Genomic DNA, 25338 nt, shown 5'->3' with positions numbered 1-25338 from the left:
TTTTCCTTTTTTTTTCTTTTTTTTTTTTTTTTCTTTGTGACAAAGTTTCGTTCTTGTCACCCAGGCTGGAGTGCAATGGCGCGATCTTGGCTCCCTGCAACCTCCACCTCCTGGGTTCAAGCAATTCTCTTGCCTCAGGCTCCCGAGTAGCTGGGATTACAGGAGCCTGCCACCACGCCCAGCTAATTTTTGTATTTTCAGTAGAGACGGGATTTCACCATGTTGAAGGCTGGTCTCAAACTCCTGACCTCAGGTGATCCACCCATCTCGGCCTCCCAAAGTGCTGGGATTACAGGTGTGAGCCACCGCACCCGGCCTAAAGTACTATGTGCTTCTGATTGGATTAGTAGGTTGTTAAAAAAAATACTGTGTGCAATAACTCTTACCTAGAAATTATTTTAAATACTTCAATCCAATTATACTTTTCATAACTGATAAGTCCTTTAATAGTTAGATTCTTGAAATAATTTTAATAAGAAACAAAGGTAAGGAATTTATGCAGCTTTAATAATTTTATTTCTACCTTGTATACAAGAGAGATGATTGGCACATAATCAAAAGAATAATATCTGTGAACACAAAAACAATTTCTCTCTCTCTTTTTTTTTTTTTTTTTTGTAGCGCTTATATACTGAAGCCTGGGACAATGACAAGAAAACTATTCATGTCATGCCCGATACACCAGAAATCATGTTAGCCAAACTCAACCGAATAAACTACAGTGATGTAAGTAAACTGTTGATCTTGTAATGAACAGAAAGGCAAAAAATGAACCATTGTAGCTGTTTTCTTAGGAAAATGTTTTGACTAATTTATTACACATACTCCGAACTACCATTTTCAGTAGAAGAGATAGTTCTCACTTGATTCAGTTTTGAGCTATGTGGTGGTCCACAAAGTAGACTACCATTTTATTAATGGGTTATCAGTAATTGAATATTATTATGAATAAATATCCCATGGGAATTATACTTTTAAAACTTTCCCCTACAGGTCAATGTGGATATCAAGTCATTATTTTATTCAGCAGCTAGCGAGTAGGCAAGGACTAGGTTTGAATCTGGTGAGTTAGTAAGCCGCATATTCTTTTGCTGTTCCAGTACGCTCTGATAATCATTTGATGTTAACATTTTTCCAGGCATTTCTGCCAGAACCAACATTTTCATAAGGGCAATGATCCTGAAATCCTGGGTCCATAGTTGCATCATTGTCTGAGATAATAGTCCACAGCAAAATAAGAAAAAATAAGCACAATGCATTGAGTTTTTCATAAAACTAAATAGATTACATTTTAAAATATTGTCCTTATTTTTTATCCTTCTTTTGTATTAAGATGGCCTTTTATATTATGATGACAATAATAAATAGTGTGTTTTGTTTTGTTTGAGATATAGTTTCATCCTGTCACCCTGGCTGGAGTGCAGTGCCACAATTTCGGCTCACTGAGACCTCTGCCTCCTGGGTTCCAGTGATTCTCCTGCCTCAGCCTCCCAAGTAGCTGGGACTACAGGCGCACGCTACCATGCCCAGCTAATTTTTGTATTTTGAGTGGAGACGGGGTTTCACCATGTTGGCCAGGCTGGTCTCTTCTCAAACTCATGACCTCAAGTGATCCACCCATCTCAGCTTCCCAAAGTGCTGGGATTATAGGCGTGAGCCACCACACCTGGCCAATAAATAATTTTTTCTTTCTTTTTTTTACATCTGCTTGTTTGACAAATAAAATTTTGCCAACAAAATGTTGATTTTTTTCCCCTCATTTTTTGGTTGAAATTTACAAGTCAATAAATCCCAATGTTTGGAACATATGTCTTAAAAATCCTAAGCACCCATGAGGCAAAGCCATCTATAAACGCACCCTAATAATTGACTTTTTGGATTATTTCTGTAGTTTAAACGAGGACAAAGAAAATGTAATAATAAACAGCTTCACTTTTTATGGAAGGAGTAATGAATAATGACTTTCTTTTCTACAGAAACTCTATAAACTTGCTTTGGAAGAGTCCAAGAAGGAAGGCTGTGACTTGCGTCTGGATGCCATTCCAATCCAAGCAGCCAAGGCTTCAAGAGAGATTGCTAGCGATGTAAGTGGATGTTTTTGGAAAAGCCATTTCTTACTCAAAGATGTTGACGAATAGAAGCTTTCAGAATTTTTCTTGCCAGAAATTTAGTTACCCCTACAGGTCTCAATTCCCTTTGGTGATTTTTCCCTATACAAAGTTGTAAATGGAAAAAAAGAAAGAAAAGTACAAAATTCTAGACCCATTATACCTGTCAATCAATCAAAAATAGAGACACACTATTTTTAAAAAAGCATTTGATGGACACCAAAAATGGGTTCATATTTTTGAGCCTCAGAAATTGAACACTGCATCTTCAAAAAAAAAAAAAAAAACCCAAAAAAATAAATACATAGGAAATTGAACAGCAGTTGACCTAGATGTTTGTGAAATTAAAGGGATTAATTTATTCCCTTTAAATAACATGTGGGAAATAGCCAATATACATGTAAACTCTTCCTTACTACTTCTATTTATTTATTCTGGCATTAAAAGAAAACTAGATGGATACGTTTTAGAGATTTGTTTTGTCCTTTGTAACTCCTAATTGGTGAGATGTCCCTCACTGGACACAAGAAAAGGGGGCGAAGTAAGCAAAGCTTTTTCTCAGCACGCTCTCGCCTCTTCTCTACTTTTCTTCACATGCGAAACACCTCCTAAGGGTTCCCAGTGTCCTCATTCTACAACAAGCCTCCTTAGGACTCAAATCCAGACTTTCCCTCTTCTGCAAGGGCCTCATGCCTTAGACATATGCTTCATTCCTTCTGTAAACTAAAAAGTATCTGAAACAGATCTCAATCAATTTAGAAGTTTATTTTGCCAAGGTTAAGGACACACGCCCTATTATCAAAACTTTTCTTGCTGTTAAGCTGGAGAAGCCCACACCATAATCGTCTCATGGTGAAATGGACCATAATGTGTTATTCTTGAATCTTAAAGGTAGAAAAACTGACTCATAGTGAAAGCTCAGTGGTGTTGATAGGCTAATAAGAGTCATTTCCTGGCGACACATAAACTCTATCTAAATGTAATACATATCCTTGACTGAGAAGTCTATTATTAAAGTTCTAATAAGGGAACTATTCTAAAATTTTCTTAATGTCAAACAGTTTGGGGAAAATAACTATGTCTTTAAGTAGATACTCCATTAGATTGTACAATATATTTACCTCTACTTGTTAAGGAATCAAAGGTAAACTAAGCAGTGTGGTATAATGAGGAGGAAAAATATTAGGAACGAGAAGCTCTTCATTCTAGGCTCATGCTGCCACCTGCTTGTGGTGTGACTGTGCAAATCACTAAACCCCTGCTAGGTTCAGGTTTTGACTTTTAAAAATAGGGTTGATGATATTCACCTTTCTCCTTCACAATAGTTATGGGGAAAAGAAAAAGAAACAATATGTGTGTGAACCTATGAAACATGATTATGTAAGATGTTCTTGTCATTATACTCTTATCTCTTTTCTTTAGTACAAGTACAAGGAAGGCTACCGCAAACAGCTTGGCCACCACATTGGGGCCCGGAACGTTGAGGATGACCCGAAGATGCTGTGGTCCATCCACGCGGCCAAGATCCAGAGTGACAGGGAGTACAAGAAAGACTTTGAGAAGTGGAAGACCAAGTTCAGCAGCCCAGTGGACATGCTGGGGATGGTTACGGCCAAGAAGTGTCAGATCCTTGTAAGCGACATAGACTACAGGCATCCCCTGCATGAATGGATCTGCCTGCCTGATCAGAACGATGTCATTCAGGCTCGGAAGGCCTATGACCTGCAGAGTGATGTGAGTGGCTCTAATATTCTTCAGTAATGGTTTAGAAAAGCATTCTAACTCTTTTGGCCATGGAATCTTTCCAGTCTGGTGAAACCTACAGACACCTCTTTAGGATAATGTTCTGAAATGCACAAAATAAAATATGTGTTTAATTTCAAAATAAACCAATCATATTGAAATATCACTATCAAAGTATTAAACCAAACCTGTAATGTGCTTTTCATTAACACATTAAGGAAAAAGTTCTAGCAGTGACTGTAATAACTAATTTCAAAGAAGTGATGAGCATAAATACTTTTAAGACATCAGCAACAACTCGTATTAGTCTGTTCTCACATTGCTAGAAAGAACTACCTGAGACTGGGTAATTTATGAAGAAAAGAGATTTAATTGACTCACGGTTCCATGGGCTGTACTGGAGCATGGCTGGAGAGGCCTCAGGAAACTTACAATCATGATGGAAGGTGAAGGGGAAGCAAGCACATCTTCACATGGCGGAACAGGAGAGAGAGAGCAAAGGGGGAAGTGCTACACACTTTTAAACACCCAGATCTCATGAGAATTCACTATCCAAGGGGGAAGTCCCCCTCCATGATCCAATCACCTACCGCCAGGCTCCTCCTCCAACATCGAGGATTACAATTCATCATGAGATCTGGATGAAGATGCAGAGCCAAACTATATCAAACTATAATAGGACATAAAAAGATTTGAGATTTCTAAAGCTGACGAAGTCAGGTGTAGTGTGAATACTACTATAATGTAATACTTATAATGGAATGAAATGCTATATTTCAGTGAGAGGTTAATGAAAATGAGAGGATGTTACATATTTTTTCTATCCAAGTTCACTGATGCCAAGTTAAGAATTCCTGTTCTAAACAACCTAATTTTCCAAATGAATCAATTGCATTATAATTTTGTGTCTATTTAACTTATAGGAATTATCTATTGTAACTTCTGAAAGGAAGTTTAAAAATGAATTATACCTATTAAGACAATTTGTCTAAGAAACCTGAGAACAATAGCTCCCTAGAAATATGTTAGACACTTCTGTTGTTGGCCAATAGAGTCCTTTGGAGACTCAAATATTACCTCATTGATATGGTAGCTCCTTGTTTTAATCAAGCTCTGATTAAATCAAGCACTTTTGGAAGAATGATAAAAGCAGTGACAGTTAAAAAAAAGAGAGATTCCCCAAAAGCTATAAAAACAAAAAGAATTGTTACCCTTCCTTACAAGAAAAATTTCCCTTCAACCAATTGTTTATATTCAAAGAAGAAAATGAAAGAAAAAAATGTATTTGTTTACTTGAATTCTAATACAAGAAAGAGGATGGAGGATAAGATAAATATGAGTAAAAAGAGATGTGCTCTTTGACTTGGAAGTGTGTACATAGAAACATACGAAAAAAGATGTCTTTTTATCCCCCAAAAAACACATTAATGCAACATGTGGTCAACCAGTAATGCTCATTTCTTCTCTATATGCCAAGACAAGCGGTGAAAGCCACTGCCCAACAACATAGGAGCCAACTGTATTGCAACCCAGTACGGTTTCCATAAGAGGAAGTAGGGGCCATCAAATCAGAGAAGAAACACTTTGCCTCAAGAGGCAGGCAGTAATTTCCTTAAAGTGGTTTTGTATCGCTGAAAATGAATAGCATTAAAGAGATTTCTGTGAGTGTTTAAAACAGTAAATATTGGCTACCTTCAGGAGCCAGGCATTTAACTAGCCATTCTAAACCAAAGTAAAGCAATCCTGTGGGTCTTCCCAGAAATTTACGAAAATAAGATTTAGACTTATACATTATCCATGTAAAGTCAGGCACCAGGCTGTCTAGGTGACATCTATAAATATTTGACATTATTTCATTTTCAGGCTATTTACAAATCTGACCTTGAGTGGCTGAGAGGAATAGGATGGGTTCCCATTGGCTCTGTAGAGGTCGAGAAGGTGAAGAGAGCTGGAGAAATCCTGAGTGACAGGAAGTATCGCCAGCCTAGAGACCAGCTCAAATTCACATGCATTACAGACACTCCGGAAATTGTCCTCGCAAAGAATAATGCCCTGACAATGAGCAAGGTGAGTCTCCAGCTGTTTCCTGTTGCCAGAATCATACCTTCCACAGATTTGGCTCATAAAGTAGGAAATTCCCTAAGGGTTCCCTGAGAAAGGAGGTGTCAGGCCTAATTCTCATGCAGCCCTTTAACAGAGCGTCTGCTTGAATTAAAGGTGACCCTGTGTGCTCTTCTCAATACCCTGCCCCCTAATTCTCTGAAGTCTAGGGATTTCTACTGTCTCATAGTTCTATAACTGAGATCCATCTTTGGATGTCTGAATAAGCCTGGAATGATTTCCCTGGAGTGATACAGTCACCCTTCTGAGCAGTGACCTGGAAACATCACAAATGCATTACCCTTCATTACACATTCTCCTAGGCAGAGCAGATTCAGGCCACTTACGTGTCTTTAGCCATCTGGTAAGGAATATAAGCCATTTTACATTTCATTCTGAGGCTGGGAAACACATAGTGTTTCATAGCAATGCTGGTATACATTCAAATTGGTTGCTTGGGTTGCTCTTCCACATTAGGTTATGGAAATCCACTTTTGAAAGCTAGCTGCTATTTCTGCTTTCAGTTTTATTACACAAGATAGATGATCATTTGTTTCATCCAAAGTTTCATCAATCTATTTTTATCCAATGCGTCAGCCCTTAATATGCATATTAATATACATAATTAATATGAACTTGAATTCTCCAACACCTGCCTGGAAACCTTCCAATCATTAGGCTAGTACAATTGAGTGCTCAGTACAAATATGAAAGTGGCTTCAGACAGCAAACTCCAGAGTCTGGGGTATACAACTCCAGAAACTCTTTTATATCCATCAATAGCAACCATGATGATAACACCAATAGGAATCACCAAAAAATCGTTGAGTATCTGCTGTGACTTGGGCATTTTATATATGTTATGGATCATCTTCAAAAAATACTAAATAAAAAAGAAAGATTATCCCCCTCTCAGAAATGAGGAATGTGAAGGGTTATGTACCTTTCTCAAGATCACACAGCTTGGAAATAGTACAGTTGGGTTTGCACTTGGGATTGACTCTGAAGTCTAGGGATTTCTACTGTCTCATAGTTCTACAACTGAGCTCCATCTTTGGATGTCTGAATAAGCTTGTGATTCACTGGATGAAAAGAATCACTAATAGTAACCATTATATTGCATCATATTAATTATGAAACCATTGTACAGCTATTTAAATATTGCTATGTTTTACTTTCCCCATGACCCTTTTACTTCCCTCACCTCCCACAAGCATTAGAAAGAGCTATTGTATAGTTAAATGCAAGTTAAATTTGCTAACAACTGTAATGATGTTATTGGCTTTAACAAAAGGTCTTATACTCCCTCTCCCTATGCCCCACCCCGCCCTGCCCTGTAGCATTTATACACCGAAGCTTGGGATGCTGACAAAACCTCCATCCACGTGATGCCAGACACCCCAGAAATCCTGCTGGCCAAGAGTAATTCTGCCAATATCAGCCAAGTAAGAGATTTCCTGATTGTTGCTTAAACCTTTCTAAGAGTAATTAAAATGCTTTTTCCACTGTAACAGTTTCCTTTCTGGAACTGGCCTATTACCTTCCTCAAACACTCTTATTTTCTGTCATCTATTATCCCTTCCCTAGAAACTTTACACCAAGGGATGGGATGAATCAAAGATGAAGGACTATGATCTGAGAGCAGATGCTATTTCCATCAAAAGTGCCAAGGCCTCCAGGGACATTGCCAGTGACGTGAGTACCTTCCATCTAACCCTCTGTGGTCTCCACCATGCTGAACAACCCAGAGGGTGGCTGGTGGACCACACTCTGTAGTTATTTCCACATGTACCTTCCTGTCCTACTTCCTACCTCCCAAGACCATTCCCTTTGTTGTTACAGAGAATAAAAATACATTTTGGCATTGTAGTTAGAGTTGCTACAGGGAATGCTTTCACCAATGAAGATACATGATTACAATTATTTTTATAACAGTATAAAACATTGCTTTTAAATATAATAGTTCAGAAATGCCAAAATATTTGTAAAATAAAATTCTTGTTCATTTCATGTTGTCTGTAATTGTCAGCATGAGCATGGTTTTAAAACTGCATGTCTCCATCTGTATTTCTGGCATTTTAGTACAAATACAAGGAAGCCTATGAGAAACAGAAAGGCCACCACATTGGAGCCCAGAGCATTGAAGATGATCCCAAGATTATGTGTGCCATACATGCAGGAAAAATTCAAAGTGAAAGGGAGTACAAGAAGGAATTCCAGAAGTGGAAGACCAAGTTCTCTAGCCCAGTGGACATGTTAGGCATCTTGCTGGCCAAGAAATGTCAGACTTTGGTCAGTGACATTGATTATCGCAATTACCTGCATCACTGGACATGCATGCCCGATCAAAACGACATTATCCAAGCAAAGAAGGCCTATGATCTGCAGAGTGATGTACGTAATATGAATTTTGGGAAAGGGGGAAGGAGAAGACGTACATTTGTTCATTGTCCAGTCAGTGCCTCTGTGGACAGCCCCCTGGGCCGTGCACTGCACAAACCCGGGGGTGGGGCTGGGGGGTACCATTCATATTGTTTAATATAAAATCCATCTTTAGTAGTTATGTAGTGGGAAGCAAAAATAGAGATGAGCTTTAGTGAGGTCATGTCCTTTTCTCCCCAGCCTAGATTCCAGACTTTTTTTTCCATGTCATTTGTAACTTCTGGCAATGAAAACATATTTCAGACAAATATAAATCATCTGAATGTTTTTAAAATAATTGATGCTATTATGCTAGCTCCAAAACACTAAACAGCATTTCCTTGGGTCAATATCACAGGATTAAAATGGAATCCAATTCAGCAAAATTTTTCTTTAAAAATTTTCAATTATAAAATTTTTTGAAATATCAAATAATTATATGAAATTCAGCATTATTACTATATGTTATTCATGGCTAGTATAAATAATTATGTTTTTGCAAATTACTTCTGTCATCAATGTTAAAAACCCTGAATCATGTGAGATCTCAGGTCTTACTTTTTTGGAAGTACAGTCTCCTGCATTTATCATCCCTTCAACCCCATGTGCTTTATTTTTCAGCTAAGGATTGGTAAGTCTAACACTTAAAATTTTTGTTGTTGTTGTTTTTTGTTTTTTTGTTTTTTTTTTTTTTGAGGCGGAGTTTCGCTCTGTCTCCCAGGCTGGAGTGCAGTGGCCGGATCTCAGCTCACTGCAAGCTCCGCCTCCCGAGTTTACGCCATTCTCCTGCCTCAGCCTCCCGAGTAGCTGGGACTACAGGCGCCTGCCACCTCGCCCGGCTAGTTTTTTTTGTATTTTTTAGTAGAGACGGGGTTTCACCATGTTAGCCAGGATGGTCTCGATCTCCTGACCTCGTGATCCGCCCGTCTCGGCCTCCCAAAGTGCTGGGATTACAGGCTTGAGCCACCGCGCCCGGCCGGTTGTTTGTTTTTTTTTGAGATGGAGTTTCGCTCTTGTTGCCCAGGCTTGAGTGCAATGGCAAGATCTTGGCTCATTGCAACCTCTGCCTCCTGGGTTCAAGCGATTCTCCTGCCTCAGCCTCCCAAGTAGCTGGGATTACAGGCATGTGCCACCATGCCTGGATAATTTTTTATTTTTAGTATAGGTGGGGTTTCACTGTGTTGGTCAGAAATGGTATTTTTGTCTGACATCTTCTTTATAGAGTGTGTATAAGGCAGACCTGGAGTGGTTGCGTGGCATCGGCTGGATGCCAGAAGGCTCGGTGGAAATGAACAGAGTGAAGGTTGCTCAAGACCTCCTGAATGAAAGACTCTATAGGACACGACCAGAAGCTTTGTCATTCACCAGCATTGTTGACACTCCCGAAGTTGTCCTGGCAAAAGCCAATTCTCTGCAAATAAGTGAGGTAAGAACCATCCTACTATCAAGCTTTCCTGGTTCTGGGTTCTGTTTTCCAATGATACCACCCAAACCGAGTCCATAGACTGGACTTCTTCAAAGAATTTTGGTGAGAGGAGCAACTCTAAAAATGTCTTCACTAGTGAAGACACACTGAAAATGGAACTCTGACCAACACCAACAGGCCTTTCTTCTACCACACATACACACTTTGAAGCACTGCAATGAAAATGTCACTCCATAGCAACTCAGGAACACAAATATTTGTTGACCTCATATTAAATACTGAGACATGTAGTGTCATGCTACGTAATAATAGAACATTGTATTAGTCCAGATTCTCTAGAGAAACAGAACCAATAGGGTGTGTGTGTGTGTGTGTGTGTGTGTGTGTGTGTGTACACACACACACACACAGAAAGAGACAGACTTTAAGGAATTGGCTCCTGAGATCATAAAGGCTGGCAAGTCCAAAGCCTGCAGGGTAAGCCAACCGGCTGGAGACTGAGAGATGTGTTGCAATTCAAACCCAAAGGCCATCTGCTGGCAGAATTCCTTTTTACGGGGGAGATTTGTCTTTTCTATCAAGGTCTTCAACTAATTAGATGAGGCTCACCCACATCATGAAGGGTAGTCTGCTTTACTTGGAATCTACTGATTTAAATGTTAACTTCATTCTAACAATACTTTCACACAAACACCTAAAATAATGTTTGACTAAATGTCTGGGTACTGTGCCCCAGCCAAGTTGACACATAAAATTAACCATTATAAACATATGTAAAAACATTTTTCCAGATTGAGTAGTTAGCCAAGGCTTACATTAGCTAACTATTAGCTAAACATTAGCTAAGACTTAATGTTTCAGATATTGATTTCCCGTTTCCCTTCTCTCCACAGAAACTGTATCAAGAAGCCTGGAATAAAGATAAAAGCAACATCACCATTCCTTCTGATACTCCGGAGATGCTGCAGGCCCACATCAATGCCTTGCAAATCAGCAATGTAAGTGGCATGAACATGAAGTGTAGAAGCCTTTATAGGCAATATCTGTCCGCTCATGGAGAGTGTTACAGCAGACAAATTACCTACCTTGCAATGTTTGTGGCTTTTGGTGCTAGACATTTTCTCTTTAGCTACCAGTCCCAATGCAATATGAATGGAATTCCTCTCTCTTAACTGTGTGCTTGGGTACACCACTGGGTGCCTAGACTGCAGGAGTTGGGACACCTGAATCCTTTTGGTGTCCTCCTTCACTCTTAACAGTCTCTGTTATCATCTTAGGTTTTTTAAATTGATTCAGGATTTTATCATTTGACATCAAGGCCATAAGAAAGACAAAAGACCATTTTTAATTACATCCAAATGGCAGGCTATATATGATATCTATGTCACAACCCTTTAGCAGAAACTTCTGAAGTCAAAGGGCAAAATTAGGGGGAGAAAAATCTTATCAGATCTTACCCGATACCTTGATAAAGGTTCTCTGGCTTCCCCACTAATCCTTAGGTTCCATGTACTTGTAGTGGGATATTTTCAAACGCATACCATATTGTGATGGATGCAAATATTCAAACATTAATAGAGTTTGATGTTTAGCTTTGAAATTTTAACCGGAAGTATCCTGTACACCACAAAGGAAATGGACAACAACCAGAAGAACCCGGAAATGAATGCTTTTTTCTTATACTGAGTACATTACAGTATGATTTATATTATGACAAATTTGAGTATATTTGCTTAGTTTTCCATTCTTGTAAACAAACCTATATTTTCCCCCTATAGAAACTCTACCAAAAAGACTGGAATGAGTCCAAGCAGAAAGGCTATGACATAAGGGCAGATGCCATTGAAATCAAGCACGCCAAAGCCTCCAGAGAAATTGCCAGTGAGGTACGCTTCCTTCTTTTTTCTTGCGGTTTTTCTCCTCTACAAAACAAGCAGGGAGACTATTTTTCAAGAATTTTGTGTTTAAAAAAAATCTGTGTAAATAATTGCATCTCATCCTGTGTTAGAAGCTTTCTCTATTTGAAAATACTAAAATGGAATGGAAAACATTAAAGTTAGCATAGATGAGGTATATGTGTAAATTTACTTTGATGCTGTTACAAAGTAGAAACAAAACATCATGAAGAGTCTGTATTAAATTCCTGGGAAAATTCAGGGCCCAGTACAATGTCATTTTATCTCTAAAATATTTCTGACATTCTCCACAAATATAAATCACAGATGATAGTTTCATATAAGACTTAAGACTGAAATCACATTTATATGCAAGATTTTATACTGGAGGCTTATGTAGAATACTCTTAGTAATCTTTTGAAGTTCATTTAATTCTAATTTTAAAACTTACTAGTGGTCAAAATAATTATGCTACCAGCTGGGCATGGTGGCTCACGCCTGTAATCCCAGCACTTTGGGAAGCTGAGGCAGGCAGATCACCTGAGGTCAGGAGTTCAAGACCAGCCTGGCCAACATGGTGAAACCTCGTCTCTACTAAAAATACAAACAAACAAACAGATTATCTGGGCTTTGTGACAGGAGCCTGTAATCCCAGCTACTCAGGAGGCTGAGGCAGGAGAATCGCTTGAACCCGGGAGGCAGAGGTTGCAGTGAGATCGCACCATTGCACTCCAACCTGGGCAACAGGAGTGAAACTGCATCTCAATAAAAATAAAAATAAAAATAAAATAATTATGCTACCAAGCCCACCCTGCCCCCAGCTCCAACTCTTTAAGTCACCTTGTTCCCTTTCTCTGAGTTCTTCTCTGCTTTTTGTCATGTAGCTGCTTGTTTCCTCCTCCTCATTCTTCATTTTTGCCTCTAATAACCGTAGCTGGTCCACGTTATCTGCTTTATTCCCAGTTTTCTCTCTCTTTGTTCAAACTTGCCTACGTTGTCCAAACATAGGAAAGAAACAGAAACCATCTTACCCTAGTCCTAAGACACTCATCAGATGGAAACTCTTGTCCACAGAACTTTTGTTGTTATCTTCTGATTCAAGCTACAACCTTGCTTTCCGTCCTTGAAACATGCATCTTTCGTATCTGTTTCCAAAAACACACACATGTGACCTCTCCGTACCTGAGGTTCCTTCAGTTCTCTTAGGAGATCATTTGACCTAATGTTGCACTTGTCAGGGAAACTTGGTCATGGAGATTATCACTTGTGCCTTGTTTTCTCCACCTGGAATATATGTTAATAATAGTATCTACCTCATAGAGACATTGTGACAATGAACTGTGATCATAGTTGCCGCCAGTCAATGATTTTTTGACCGAAAAACACAGTAGTTTCACAGGGATCTACCCAACACATTTGAAGTAGTCATAATAGTGTCTGGCATAGAGTAATTACTTAGTAAATGTTAGCTATTGTTTTTATTACTCTTGTTCACCATACCATCTCCTGATTTACTCATGTCCTCTCTGAAACTGCCTAAAATCGTATTATCTAACTCCTTTAATGTGAACTGAAATGTATAATGACGGCCAATGTTGAGCCAATTTATACCAAGGCTGAGAAAACATTCTGAAACCATTTAAAGAAAACCCCTCTTAATACATTATTTTCATATGTCTTTTTTATCTGACTTCTGACTACTTTAGTACAAATACAAAGAAGGTTACCGTAAGCAACTGGGCCACCACGTGGGTTTCCGGACCCTACAAGATGACCCCAAGTTGGTGTGGTCTATACATGCTGCCAAGATCCAGAGTGAGAGAGAATATAAGAAAGCTTATGAGAAGTCCAAAGGAATTCACAACACACCGTTGGACATGATGTCAATTGTTCAAGCCAAGAAATGCCAGGTCCTGGTTAGCGACATTGATTATCGCAATTATCTGCACCAGTGGACGTGTCTGCCAGATCAGAACGACGTGATCCAGGCCAAGAAAGCCTATGACCTGCAGAGCGATGTGCGTATATTATCACCAGACCCTGGGGAGATGTGTATTTGTGTGTTTAATCCCAGTGCATTCCCCAGAGGCATAATTTAAATGGTAATCTTAATAGAACCTAACATATTCTGTACAATTCATGGTAGCAGAGTTTTCCCCAAACATTTTCTATCTTAAAGAGGACTCCTCCTTATGGCAGCAAGACCTTATTCACCGAGATGAAAATCAGTCTCTTATTCTATGTAATTAGGTAGAAAATATCAGTTGCAGCTGCTCTGAGCCATTACCTTCGCATAATCAGATGTATATTTCAGAAGTAGATGTAAGCATAAGGAAATGTTGGATTTCATGTTTACTTGACACAGAAAAAGACAGAGATGGGGGACAGGGTGGATATAGATATAGGTATGTATTTTTTTCTCATTATGCATACATCTAAGGTTCTTTACCTCCTAAAATCCAACTGATGTTATTCCCAGTGGTACATAAAAGGCAGACTTCAAGTGATGAGTGTAGAAACTAATCCAAGCATACAAAGTTACGTGCTGTTGCTGGCTGCCATTCCACCAAGTGCCACTTGTGAGCCCTGTTCCAATTCCTGCAGGATACTCTAAACTTCTCCTGTGTGTGCCGTAGAGATAACACCCAATATTAACATTTAATGTTGATCCTTGAGTTTTATGAGACTAGCCAGCTAACTGATTTAAATAGAGGTGGTGTGTGGTTTGCAAGCATCGAACTCCTATAGGCAACTTTGACTCTTCCCCACTCTGTGTTCCTATCCTTCATGTAGAACTTGTACAAGTCAGACCTGGAATGGCTGAAGGGTATCGGATGGTTGCCAGAGGGTTCTGTGGAAGTGATGAGAGTGAAGAATGCCCAGAATCTCTTGAATGAAAGGTTGTATCGTATAAAGCCTGAGGCCCTCAAATTTACCAGCATTGTTGACACCCCGGAAGTAATCCAGGCAAAGATCAATGCTGTACAGATCAGTGAGGTAAGCCCAGGTGGATGATGTTTTCAGACAAATGGAAGAAATCTCAGTCAAGAAGAATTTTAAACGTGAACTTCAGACTCTTCATGTCAGCGTCAGGATCTGAAACACGCATGTATCCAGATAGATCTTTGTGTAGTCAATCTCTTAGCAGCCACTGTATCTCATTTGCTTTGCTAAGTGTTTGGTCAATGCACATGTGGTGGGCATCTTCATGTTCTGCACACCCTGATACACACTTTGATCACATTTGAAGATCCAGACCGTGATACAGGCCCACCACTTAGTGCTATAATCACAAAATTGCCACTTCTTCGTTGCTTGAAATAGGTTGAGAAGTCTAGGGACAACCCCAATATTAGACATTATGGCAGTTGTTCAGACCAAAAACATCTAGGTCCCGCATAGCAATGGGGATCATCAGAGCTATCTGCAATGTGGAGTCACCCATCAGATAATTAGATGTGAGTAAATGGAAAATGATTAATTTTACTACCATATTTCTGACTCATTTTAAATTATGTTGTATCACACATAAATGTGTTCCTTTTGAAGTCACTATTGGCACCTTTTAAATAAAAGTGCAAATGAGGCCAGGTGCAGTGGCTTATGCCACGTATAATCTACGTTTATATCGGAGAACATCCAAAAGGAACTTTTCATTTTACTTATTATTTAAATATAAAATTAGATTTGCTGATTTAATCTTACTTAAAAATTTTAATTTACTTACAATGTTAGTTTTAATTTATTATAAAATTCACTTATAATTTTATTCATCATCCATTTATTCTAGTATGTTTTATGACTTTTATAATTTCGTTTATGTGGTGATTGACTTATTCACTAATCAACCATTCCACTGTTTTTCATTTTTACCAGCCATTGTATCGCGATGCCTGGGAGAAAGAGAAGGCTAATGTGAACGTGCCGGCTGACACTCCCTTGATGCTGCAATCCAAAATCAATGCTCTGCAGATCAGCAATGTAAGGCAGCACACATCGTTTGCTTTTCAGAGTGCTCTCTGCCTAACCAGACCTTTTATCATATACCCCAAAGAGAGTTTGGCAAAAGGCATTTTATTCCCATTCCTTTTATTTCTAGTCTTTAAGTTAATAAGTAGCTGTGTGGGTCTGCATGTGTCTGTATACCGTACATCTCAATGTTTGTTGGAAGGAAAAATGGAATGGTTTCTCCAAAAACACAGCATAAAACTTATAGATACACATAGAATAATATCTAGTTCTCATTTTTTAGTAGGCCATCCATCATTGCTTTTTCCTTGTAAAAGCCAAACAATATATATTTTTTTCTGATTTTTACGTGAGTTATTATCTCCTAAGTTTCCTTCTTCAAAAAATAATTATTGGGAGAGAGCTTTACTAAATGTCATTAAAAATCTACTGGAATTCAAGCTCAATATGAAACCAGACTCTTTTACAAATCTTAAGGAGAGATTAATGTTCAGTGTAACTGTTACTATTTTAATATACATCAGTAACGCTGACTCAGTTGCGCCCTCTTCAGATTGACTGTGGTATTGCACTCTGTTTTCAGAAACACTACCAGCAAGCTTGGGAAGATGTCAAGATGACTGGTTATGACTTGCGAGCAGATGCCATTGGGATCCAGCATGCCAAGGCTTCCAGGGATATTGCCAGTGATGTAAGAGCTCCTCCTTGCCCAACTGGAACAAACACTAACTAGTAGAAACAGAGGGAGTTTAACTTAATGCCCTTTGAATTATATTTAAATGGATTGGGTCATGTTATTAGTATATTTTTAAATCCTAAATCCAAGAACAACTCTTACAATTTGAGGATCCTTTTGCATCTATGTTTGGTTCTGCAACTCTTACATTTAAGCACAGATTTTGATTTTCTTTTCAATATCTTCACAATATCACTTAATTTACAAGTACTTAAAGAGATTCAATTTCATAGTACAAAGAATTCTGTTGTTACTCAAAGTGTGGCATGCATACTACTGGTGGTTCATATAATAATTTTATGTAGTACATGCACAAGTATTTTTTTTAAATAGTTATATGGCTGTTTTAATGTGTGCTAGAAAAAAAAATTTTTTCCCCATTTAGGTAGGGTTATACATTTTAAAATAAAATTTTAAAATAAGTTTATAATTAAAAATTATTTCAGGCCGGGCACGGTGGTTCATGCCTGTAATCCCAGCACTTTGGGAGGCCAAGGCTGGTGGATCACTTGAGGTCAGGAGTTCGAGACCAGCCTGGACAACATGGTGAAACCCTGTTTTTACTAAAAATACAAAAATTAGCCGGGCATGGTGGTGGATGCCTGTAATCCCAGCTACTCAGGAGGCTGAGGCAGGAGAGTCACTTGAACCCAGAAGGCGGAGGTTGCAAGTGAGCCGAGATTGCGCCGCTGCACTCCAGCCTGGGCAACAGAGTGAGACTCCATCTCAAAAAACAAAACAAAACAAAAAATACATATTTCAACAAAGAATTAATTTGATTTAAAGTAATAAGAAGTACAATTGGTACTTGTGTGTGACAAAACATCCGAAGGTGGGCCAGGCTATATTGGGAGATAATCCAGCAACACGGTTCTTGTCTAAGAGGTGCTCTCAATGTTTTCATGCACGTAGACATAGAAGACAAACCAGTGTATCAAAACTTATGGCTTGAATTTAAATCAAAACAGTATTCTCCCCTCCCCAAGAAAAGGTAAACTAAGGGAGATGGAGTTATTTTGAGTAGGCTCTCTAGAAAAAGTGGGTTCGGAAAAATTACTCTTCTATTTTCTGTTCACATCTACCAGTATCTGTACAAAACTGCTTATGAGAAACAGAAAGGCCATTACATTGGATGTCGCAGTGCCAAGGAAGACCCTAAACTGGTTTGGGCAGCAAATGTGTTGAAGATGCAGAATGACAGGCTGTACAAAAAGGCCTACAACGACCACAAAGCCAAGATCTCCATCCCTGGGGACATGGTGTCCATCAACGCTGCCAAAGAAGGTCAGGCACTAGCAAGTGATGTGGACTACCGCCAGTACCTGCACCAGTGGTCTTGCCTTCCCGACCAGAATGATGTGATCCAAGCCAGGAAAGCCTACGACCTGCAGAGCGACGTAAGTGTGTCCCCAGGAAACAAGCCCCCCACTGCTTTGCCTGATGGCTTCTTCCAATGCTCTGAAAACACAACTCTCTGTACGTAGGCACTCCACTTTATTATTATTTTATCAGAATTATTAATTGCCTACCTACAGCCAGGTTTCTTCAGAAAGTTTTCATTGGTAAAGGTGCTACCAGAATTTTCCTATAGATTTGTTCATGTGTACAGTGTTTGCAGTTTCTTACTTTTTTTTTTTTTTTTTTTTTTTTTTTTTTGAGACAGAGTCTTGCTCTGTCACCCAGGCTGGAGTGCAGTGGTGCAATCTCAGCTCACTGCAACCTCCGCCTCCTGGGTTCAAGCGATTTTCCTGCATCAGCCTCCCAAGTAGCTGGGATTACAGGCATGTGCCGCCACACCTGGCTAATTTTTGTATTTTTAGTAGAGACAAGTTTTCGCCATGTTGGCCAGGCTGGTCTTGAACTCCTGACCTCAGGTGATCCACCCATCTCAGCCTCCCAAAGTTCTGGGATTACAGATGTGAGCCACCGTGCCCAGCCTGTGAGCCACTGCGCCCAGCCTTGCCCTCCCTTCCTCCCTCCCTCCTTCCCTTCCCTTCCCTTCCCTTCCCTTCCCTTCCCTTCCCTTCCCTTCCCTTCCTTCGTCTCACCCTGTCACCCAGGCTGGAGTGCAGTGGTGTGATCTCCGCTCACTGCAACCTCTGTCTCCCAGGTTCAAGCGATTCTCCTGCCTCAACCTCCCAAGTAGCTAGGATCACAAGCACATGCCACAAACTCAGCTGATTTTTGTATTTTTTAGTAGAGGCGGGATTGCATCATGTTGGCCAGGCTGGTCTCAAACCCCTGACCTCAGGTGATCCACCTTTCTCGGCCTCCCAAAGTGCTGGAGCAGTTTCTTAAACAAAAGAATACACATAGTCATTCAGTTATGTATCAAAGAAGGGCAGGACCGTCTTCCTTCAACTTAATTTGAAAAGTTAGCAGCACATTCCAGACCACTTGTTTCCTTTAACTTGAAGTTCTTCACAATGTGGTCTCTCATTAACTCACCTGAGGCATTTTTAGATTTATTCGTATTTTCTGCCCTCCAAACTTTTAGAAATGATGGATTCCAGAAGGTTATTTATTTCCTGTATAGAATGGATAACTTAAAAATGATCTGACCTTGGTTCCCTTAAGCTTCCAGAGATACTTTTTTATGATGAATGAGTTCATTACAGGAAAGCATGCTCATCACTTAAAATGCATTGCCAAGTGGTGGATTTAAGACAGTTTCTGGAGACCAAAATTGTGGAACTAGTGATCGAATTCCTAATCATCCTTTTAAAAATACTTATTAAACACACCGTGTGCCAGGCATTGTGCTAAGCACTAAAGATACAATGGTGAATAAAGAAGAAGAAAAAACATGACATGGGGCTGGGCACGGTAGCTCACACCTGTAATCCCAGCACTTTGGGGAGGCTGAGGTGGGCGGATCACAAGGCCCAGAGTTCAAGACCAGCCTGACCAACATGGTGAAACCCTGTCTCCACTAAAAACAAACATTAGCCTGGCATGGTGGCATGTGCCTGTAAACCCAGCTACTCAGGAGGCTGAGGCAGGAGAATTGTTTGAACCCAGGAGGCAGAGGTTGCAGTGAGCCAAGATTGTGCCACTGCACTCCAGCTGGGCGGCAGAGTGAGACTCCATCTCAAGAACAAACAAAAAACATGACAGCCCCTGACTTTAGAGAGTTCACATTGATAACTGAGACCTAGATGTTCATTAAAGAATAAAAATGGAGTGGCTGAGAGTGATCCATGGTGCTATGAAAAGAGATCGAGAAAGTTCTTCTGAGAAGGCACTGATTTTATAGAGATATGAAGGAAGAACAGAAGTTGGGTCGGTTAGGAGGACATGGGGCATTCCTTCAGGGTGACCAACATGTTTAAAGAGGGATGATGAGACTACGAATTGAAAGACGGGCTGTGGGATCAGGACACACAGGGCCAATGGAAGTACAGATGACACGAGGTTGAAAGAATAGGTGGGGACTGGTGCCAGACCATTCATCCCCTTCTAGTCTGTGTCAGGGATTTTGATGTTTATCCCAATGGGAAGCCATAGGATAGGGGGAATGTTGTGACATCGGATTTGAATTCTGAATTTTGAAAAGATCATTCTGGCTGCTGTGTGGAGAACTTACTAGAAAGTGCATTATTGTTGCTTTCAAGTCCACATTGGTAATGGTATGATGATTGCCTAAATATTATTCAAAAGTCTTCCATGCACTCCCTCAGAGAGCGGCTTCTGCATCACTTTGCCTTTTAGAATGCATGTGGGTACTTCCCACAGACCCTTGCCACAGAAAACCAAGCAAAATAAAATGCCATTGTGTATTTGAGGAATTATGTTTGCCAGGCTAGCGCTCTGTTTTCATTATTGTTTGTGGAAGATAAAATATAAGAGGCCTGGCATAGTGGCTCACTCTTGTAATCCCAGCATTTTGGGAGGCCAAGGCGGGCGGATCACCTGAGGTCAGGGGTTTGAGACAAGCCTGGCTAACATGGTGAAACTCTGTCTCTACTAAAAAAAATACAAAAATTAACCAGGCGTGGTGGCATGTGCCTGTAGTCTTAGCTACTAGGGAGGCTGAGGCAGGAGAATTGCTTGAACTCGGGAGGCGGAGGTTGCAGTGAGCCGAGATCATGCCATTGCACTCCAGCCTGGGTGACAGAATGAGATTCTGTCTCAAAAAAAAATATATATATATGTTTATGTTTTATATATGTATATCTTTTATGTTATATATATTTTTTATGATATACACGTGTGTGTGTGTGTGTGTATATATATATATATAACATAAAAACTGTCATTTTACCACACATATACACAACAAAACACAAACCCTGCTTCTACCTATGTTTTCTTTTTCAGGCCCTCTACAAGGCTGACTTGGAGTGGTTGCGTGGCATTGGCTGGATGCCCCAAGGGTCTCCTGAAGTATTGAGAGTCAAAAATGCCCAGGAGATCCTTTGTGACAGTGTCTATCGGACGCCTGTGGTGAACCTTAAGTACACAAGCATTGTAGACACACCCGATGTGGTCCTTGCTAAATCAAATGCTGAAAATATTAGTATTGTAAGTTAGTTTTTTCTGTTAAAATTGAACATGCCATAAATACATGAGAAATAATAAACCTGGTAATCTATTTTAGAATAGTAATAACTTTGTTAATAACAAAAGTTTTATTAAGTAATACTGACAGTATTGTCTTGGTTTGCTTATTAATTTTAAGGAAAAACTCAAAGTATTAATAAAAGGAAATAATACAAATCTTATACCAAATTTGAGTAACTTATGTGAAAAGATTCCAGAAATCTTTGCCCTAACGTGAAAAGGTTTTAGATCAAATCCAAAAGAAAATTAAAGTTGTGTACTGGGACTAGTGACATGAAATTTTGAAGTAATCTTGTTATTATTGTTTCTTTCCACAGCCAAAGTACAGAGAGGTTTGGGACAAGGATAAAACTTCAGTCCACATAATGCCAGATACTCCAGAAATTAACCTCGCTAGAGCAAATGCTCTTAATGTGAGCAATGTAAGTACCACAACAGACTCTTTTGTCTGGAAAGTTACCCAGTCAGGGCTATACTATGACCATGGAAGGGAGGGAAGATGGCCTTGGCGGGGTGGGGAAGGCTCCTTGCAGTCAGCCCTTGACTAGGACTGAGGCAAAGAAGAGAGATCCCTGGTGATTCACTGGGAAGGCCAGTTACTGGTGAGTCAATATCTTCACGACAAAAGTCTTCTTAGTTGTCCTTTGTGAATAAGGGGACAAAGAAGGTGAAAGAGGAATGAAGAGATGCACAAACAAGAAAGGAGAATTAATGATAGACTCAGATAAACTCAAAATAATTATAATTCTTTTTTTTTTTTTTTGAGACGGAGCCTTGCTCTGTCGCCCAGGCTGGAGTGCAGTGGCACGATCTTGACTCACTGCAAGCCCCGCCTCCCGGGTTTACCATTCTCCTGCCTCAGTCTCCCGAGTAGCTGGGACTACAGGCACCCGCCACTACGCCCGGCTAATTTTTTGTATTTTTAGTAGAGACGGGGTTTCACTGTGTTAGCTAGGATGGTCTCGATCTCCTGACCTCGTGATCCACCCGCCTCGGCCTCCCAAAGTGCTGGGATTACAGGCGTGAGCCACCGCGCCCGGCCAATAATTATAATTCTTTGCAAAAATATATGAATTAATTCTAAAACATGGATCTATGGGGGTTTTCTAGAAAATTATAAATGACCAAAATTGACCCAAGGAAAAAAAAAAACCATATAGCAAGAAATTAAGAGGTTTCTTAATTAAGAAATTAAGGAGAGCATTTAAACACTTTCCTTCCTACTTTCAAATGTCAGAGTCCCCTTGATGATTTCAAAACTTCTACAAATAAATTACCAGGAGCCTAGTAAAAGAAGGAAATCCATTGCAATTACCAGAACTTTTCAAAGATAGTGTCACAAATTAAAAACTATAGACGGGCTGGGCATGGTGGTTCATGCCTATAATCCCAGCACTTTAGGAGGCCAAGGCCAGGGGATTGCTTGAGCCCAGGAGTTCCAGACCAGCCTGGGCAACATAGGGAGACCCCATCTCTGCAAGAAAATAAAAAATAAATTAGTTGGGCACAGTGATGTGCACCTGTGGTCCCAGCTACTTGGGAAGCTGAGGTGGGAGGATCTTGCTTAAGCCCAGCAGGAAGAGGCTGCAGTGAGCCATAATCATGCCACTGCACTCTAGCCTGGGAGACAGGGCAAGACCCTCTCTCAAATAAATAAATAAATAAATAAATAAAATTTAAACTGTAGACCAATAGTAATGGGGGGAATCTTAAATATTAATAAACCAAATTCAGCATTACATTAAAATGATTGATACAGTCAACTGGGGTTCATGCAGGAATGCCAAGAGGGCCCCATAGTCAGAGACCTAATAGTGCCATAGAACAAGAAGAAAAAGCTCATTTTATTAGATTTAAATGGCATCTGACAAAATCCAATACCCATTCTTATTTTTTAAAAATAAAATCTTAGTTAAGAAAGAATAAGTGAATATTTTCTTGACATGACTGAAAAATAAATCTCAAATCAAAGCCCAACTCATCCTCAGTGACCAAACTTCTTGTTCATATCAGGATTAAAATGAGGATGCCCCCTAACATCATCGTTATTTAACATTTGCTGTAAGTATTGGCTAAGTGAGTGAGCCTCTCATCGATGCTAATATAATTACTCAAGAGTAAGAACATGCCCGGCGCGGTGGCTTACGCCTGTAATCCCAGCACTTTGGGAGGCTGAGGCAGGCAGATCATGAGGTCAGGAGATTGAGACTATCCTGGCTAACACGGTGAAACCCCGTCTCTACCAAAAATACAAAAAATTAGCCGGGCTTGGTGGTGGGAGCCTGTAATCCCAGCTACTCAGGAGGCTGAGGCAGGAGAATGGCGTGAACCCCGGAGGCAGAGCTTGCAGTGAGCCGAGATCGCACCAATGCACTCCAGCCTGGGTGACAGAGTGAGACTCTGTCTTCAAAAACAAACAAACAAACAAACAAACAAACAAACAAAAAGAGTAAGAACAGAAGATAAATATTGGAAAGAAAGAAGCCAAATTATCATTATTTGCAGAAGAAGTTATTTTAAGCCTTAAAAAAGGAAGAGAATCAACTGGAAAAAAAAAAAAAAACCTATTTGTGAGTACAAGATAATCCAGTTACGTGGCTGGCTACACAATTCAAGGAAGTTCAAGGAAGATACCACCTTCATGGATCACAGAAATTGCTTGTGTGTAGAATAGTATGACCTTAGTGCAATTTGCCAAGGCCTGAAAATTTGCGTGCTTTCAAAAGAATAATATGTCTTTGTGATAGAAGGAGGCTGCCAGCAAAGATTCCTCACTATGTGCCAAACAGCTCTATAAATTCTAGTATAATGAGCCACCTGGGGACTAATTTTTTCCAATGTTTAAGAAGAAAATACAATTTTAGGGCACTGATGTATTTTCTCTTTTGGACCAGATATCAATGTCATGGTGCAGTGCATTCTTGTCAAGAGGCTGAATCAAGGGATAGTCAGTTCTTCATTGCAGTACAGATGCCTCTTCCCACCTAATCCATAGGCATCTGTGGCAGGAGAATTCTGGAAAGTCTCATACGCTCTCTTTTGCATGATGAATTTCTCAGCTGAAAACACCAGAACTTTACCATTGAGACTATATGAGCAAGACTAATATTCAAAATTATGCTAAAAGTAAATTAACTTTATTTAGATATTAATGAGAATGACTTCTATTTTGAAAGAAATCAAACATCCCATTTGAATGCTAACCAAACTGCACAGACATTTTCTTTACACGTGTATCACCATTACTGTAATCTTGATTAAACGCACAATTTAAAACTGCTGCCATCCTTTAGAAAGCACAACTTTAGCAGAATATTTGTATGTGATTTTATGGGTAACAAAGCAAATTCACGTTAAAATGATTCGTTTAATCTTCATGCTCACTACATGAGTAAGATATTGTTATTTTGTTTTTATCAGATGGTAAATTGAGACTTTTAAAAGTTGAGAAATTTTCCCATGTTCTCAAAGTTAGTAGTTGAAAAAATTGAGTCTTAGGCCCCAGGCTTTTTTTTTTTTTTTTTTTTTTAATAGTTAAAAATGTATATATATTTGGCTGGGCATGGTGGCTCGTGCCTGCAATCCCAGCACTTCGGGAGGCCGAGGAGAGTAGATCACTTGAGGCCAGAAGTTCGAGACTAGCCTGGCCAATGTTGTGAAACCCCATCTCCACTAAAAATAGAAAAATTAGCCAGGCATAGTGGCGGCTCACCTGTAATCCCAGCTACTTGGGTGGCTAAGGCACAAGAATCGTCTGAACCCAGGAGGCAGAGGTTGCAGCGAGATCGTGCCACTGCACTCTAGCCTAGGTGACAGAGCAAGACTCTGTCAAATGTATATATATGAATATACATATGAATATATATGTGTATATACACATATACACATATATATTCACATTAAAAAGTATTACATAAGAAAAATAGTGTAAAAATATGCATAATAAAATAGAATGAAAACAAAAAATAAAAAGATAACATAATACATGTTTGCATTAACTATTTTCTAGTTTAATTAATTAATTATTTATTTTTTGAGAGGGAGTCTCGCTCTGTCACCCTGGCTGGAGTGCAGTAGTGCAATCTCAGCTCGCTGCAACTTCTGCCTCTCGGGTTCAAGCGATTCTCCTGCCTCAGCATCTCTAGTAGCTGGGATTACAGGTATGTGCCACCACACTCAGCTAATTTGTGTATTTTTAGTAGAGACAAGGTTTCACCATGTTGGCCAGGCTGGTCTCAAACTCCTGACCTCAAGTGATCCACCTGCCTCGGCCTCCCAAAGTGCTGGGATTACAGGCATGAGCCACTGCACCCAGCCCTTCTCATATATTTTAATAAGGAGAATATTTTTTCTTCTGTGCAGAAAACAAGTCAATT

General features: G+C 39.6%; 1 protein-coding gene across 50 annotated transcripts in view; it reads left to right on the top strand.

The window, feature by feature from the left end:
* Positions 1-25338, top strand: part of NEB (nebulin) — a 225713-nt gene that overhangs the window by 112669 nt on the left and 87706 nt on the right. For all 50 annotated transcript variants that reach the window (XM_005573144.5, XM_045367036.3, XM_065525475.2 and 47 more), the window contains exons 75-91: positions 622-726; positions 1977-2084; positions 3531-3842; positions 5715-5918; positions 7292-7396; positions 7539-7646; positions 8034-8345; positions 9595-9798; positions 10692-10796; positions 11577-11684; positions 13401-13712; positions 14488-14691; positions 15571-15675; positions 16247-16354; positions 17485-17796; positions 20720-20923; positions 21280-21384. In XM_005573144.5, the coding sequence (XP_005573201.3) occupies positions 622-726; positions 1977-2084; positions 3531-3842; positions 5715-5918; positions 7292-7396; positions 7539-7646; positions 8034-8345; positions 9595-9798; positions 10692-10796; positions 11577-11684; positions 13401-13712; positions 14488-14691; positions 15571-15675; positions 16247-16354; positions 17485-17796; positions 20720-20923; positions 21280-21384 (3021 nt within the window). The remainder of the gene's footprint in view (positions 1-621; positions 727-1976; positions 2085-3530; positions 3843-5714; positions 5919-7291; positions 7397-7538; positions 7647-8033; positions 8346-9594; positions 9799-10691; positions 10797-11576; positions 11685-13400; positions 13713-14487; positions 14692-15570; positions 15676-16246; positions 16355-17484; positions 17797-20719; positions 20924-21279; positions 21385-25338) is intronic.

The sequence above is a fragment of the Macaca fascicularis genome, chromosome 12 (assembly GCF_037993035.2).
Source record: "Macaca fascicularis isolate 582-1 chromosome 12, T2T-MFA8v1.1".
In the NCBI taxonomy this organism is placed as follows: Eukaryota; Metazoa; Chordata; class Mammalia; order Primates; family Cercopithecidae; genus Macaca; species Macaca fascicularis.
This window is presented reverse-complemented; position numbering and strand designations above follow the sequence as displayed.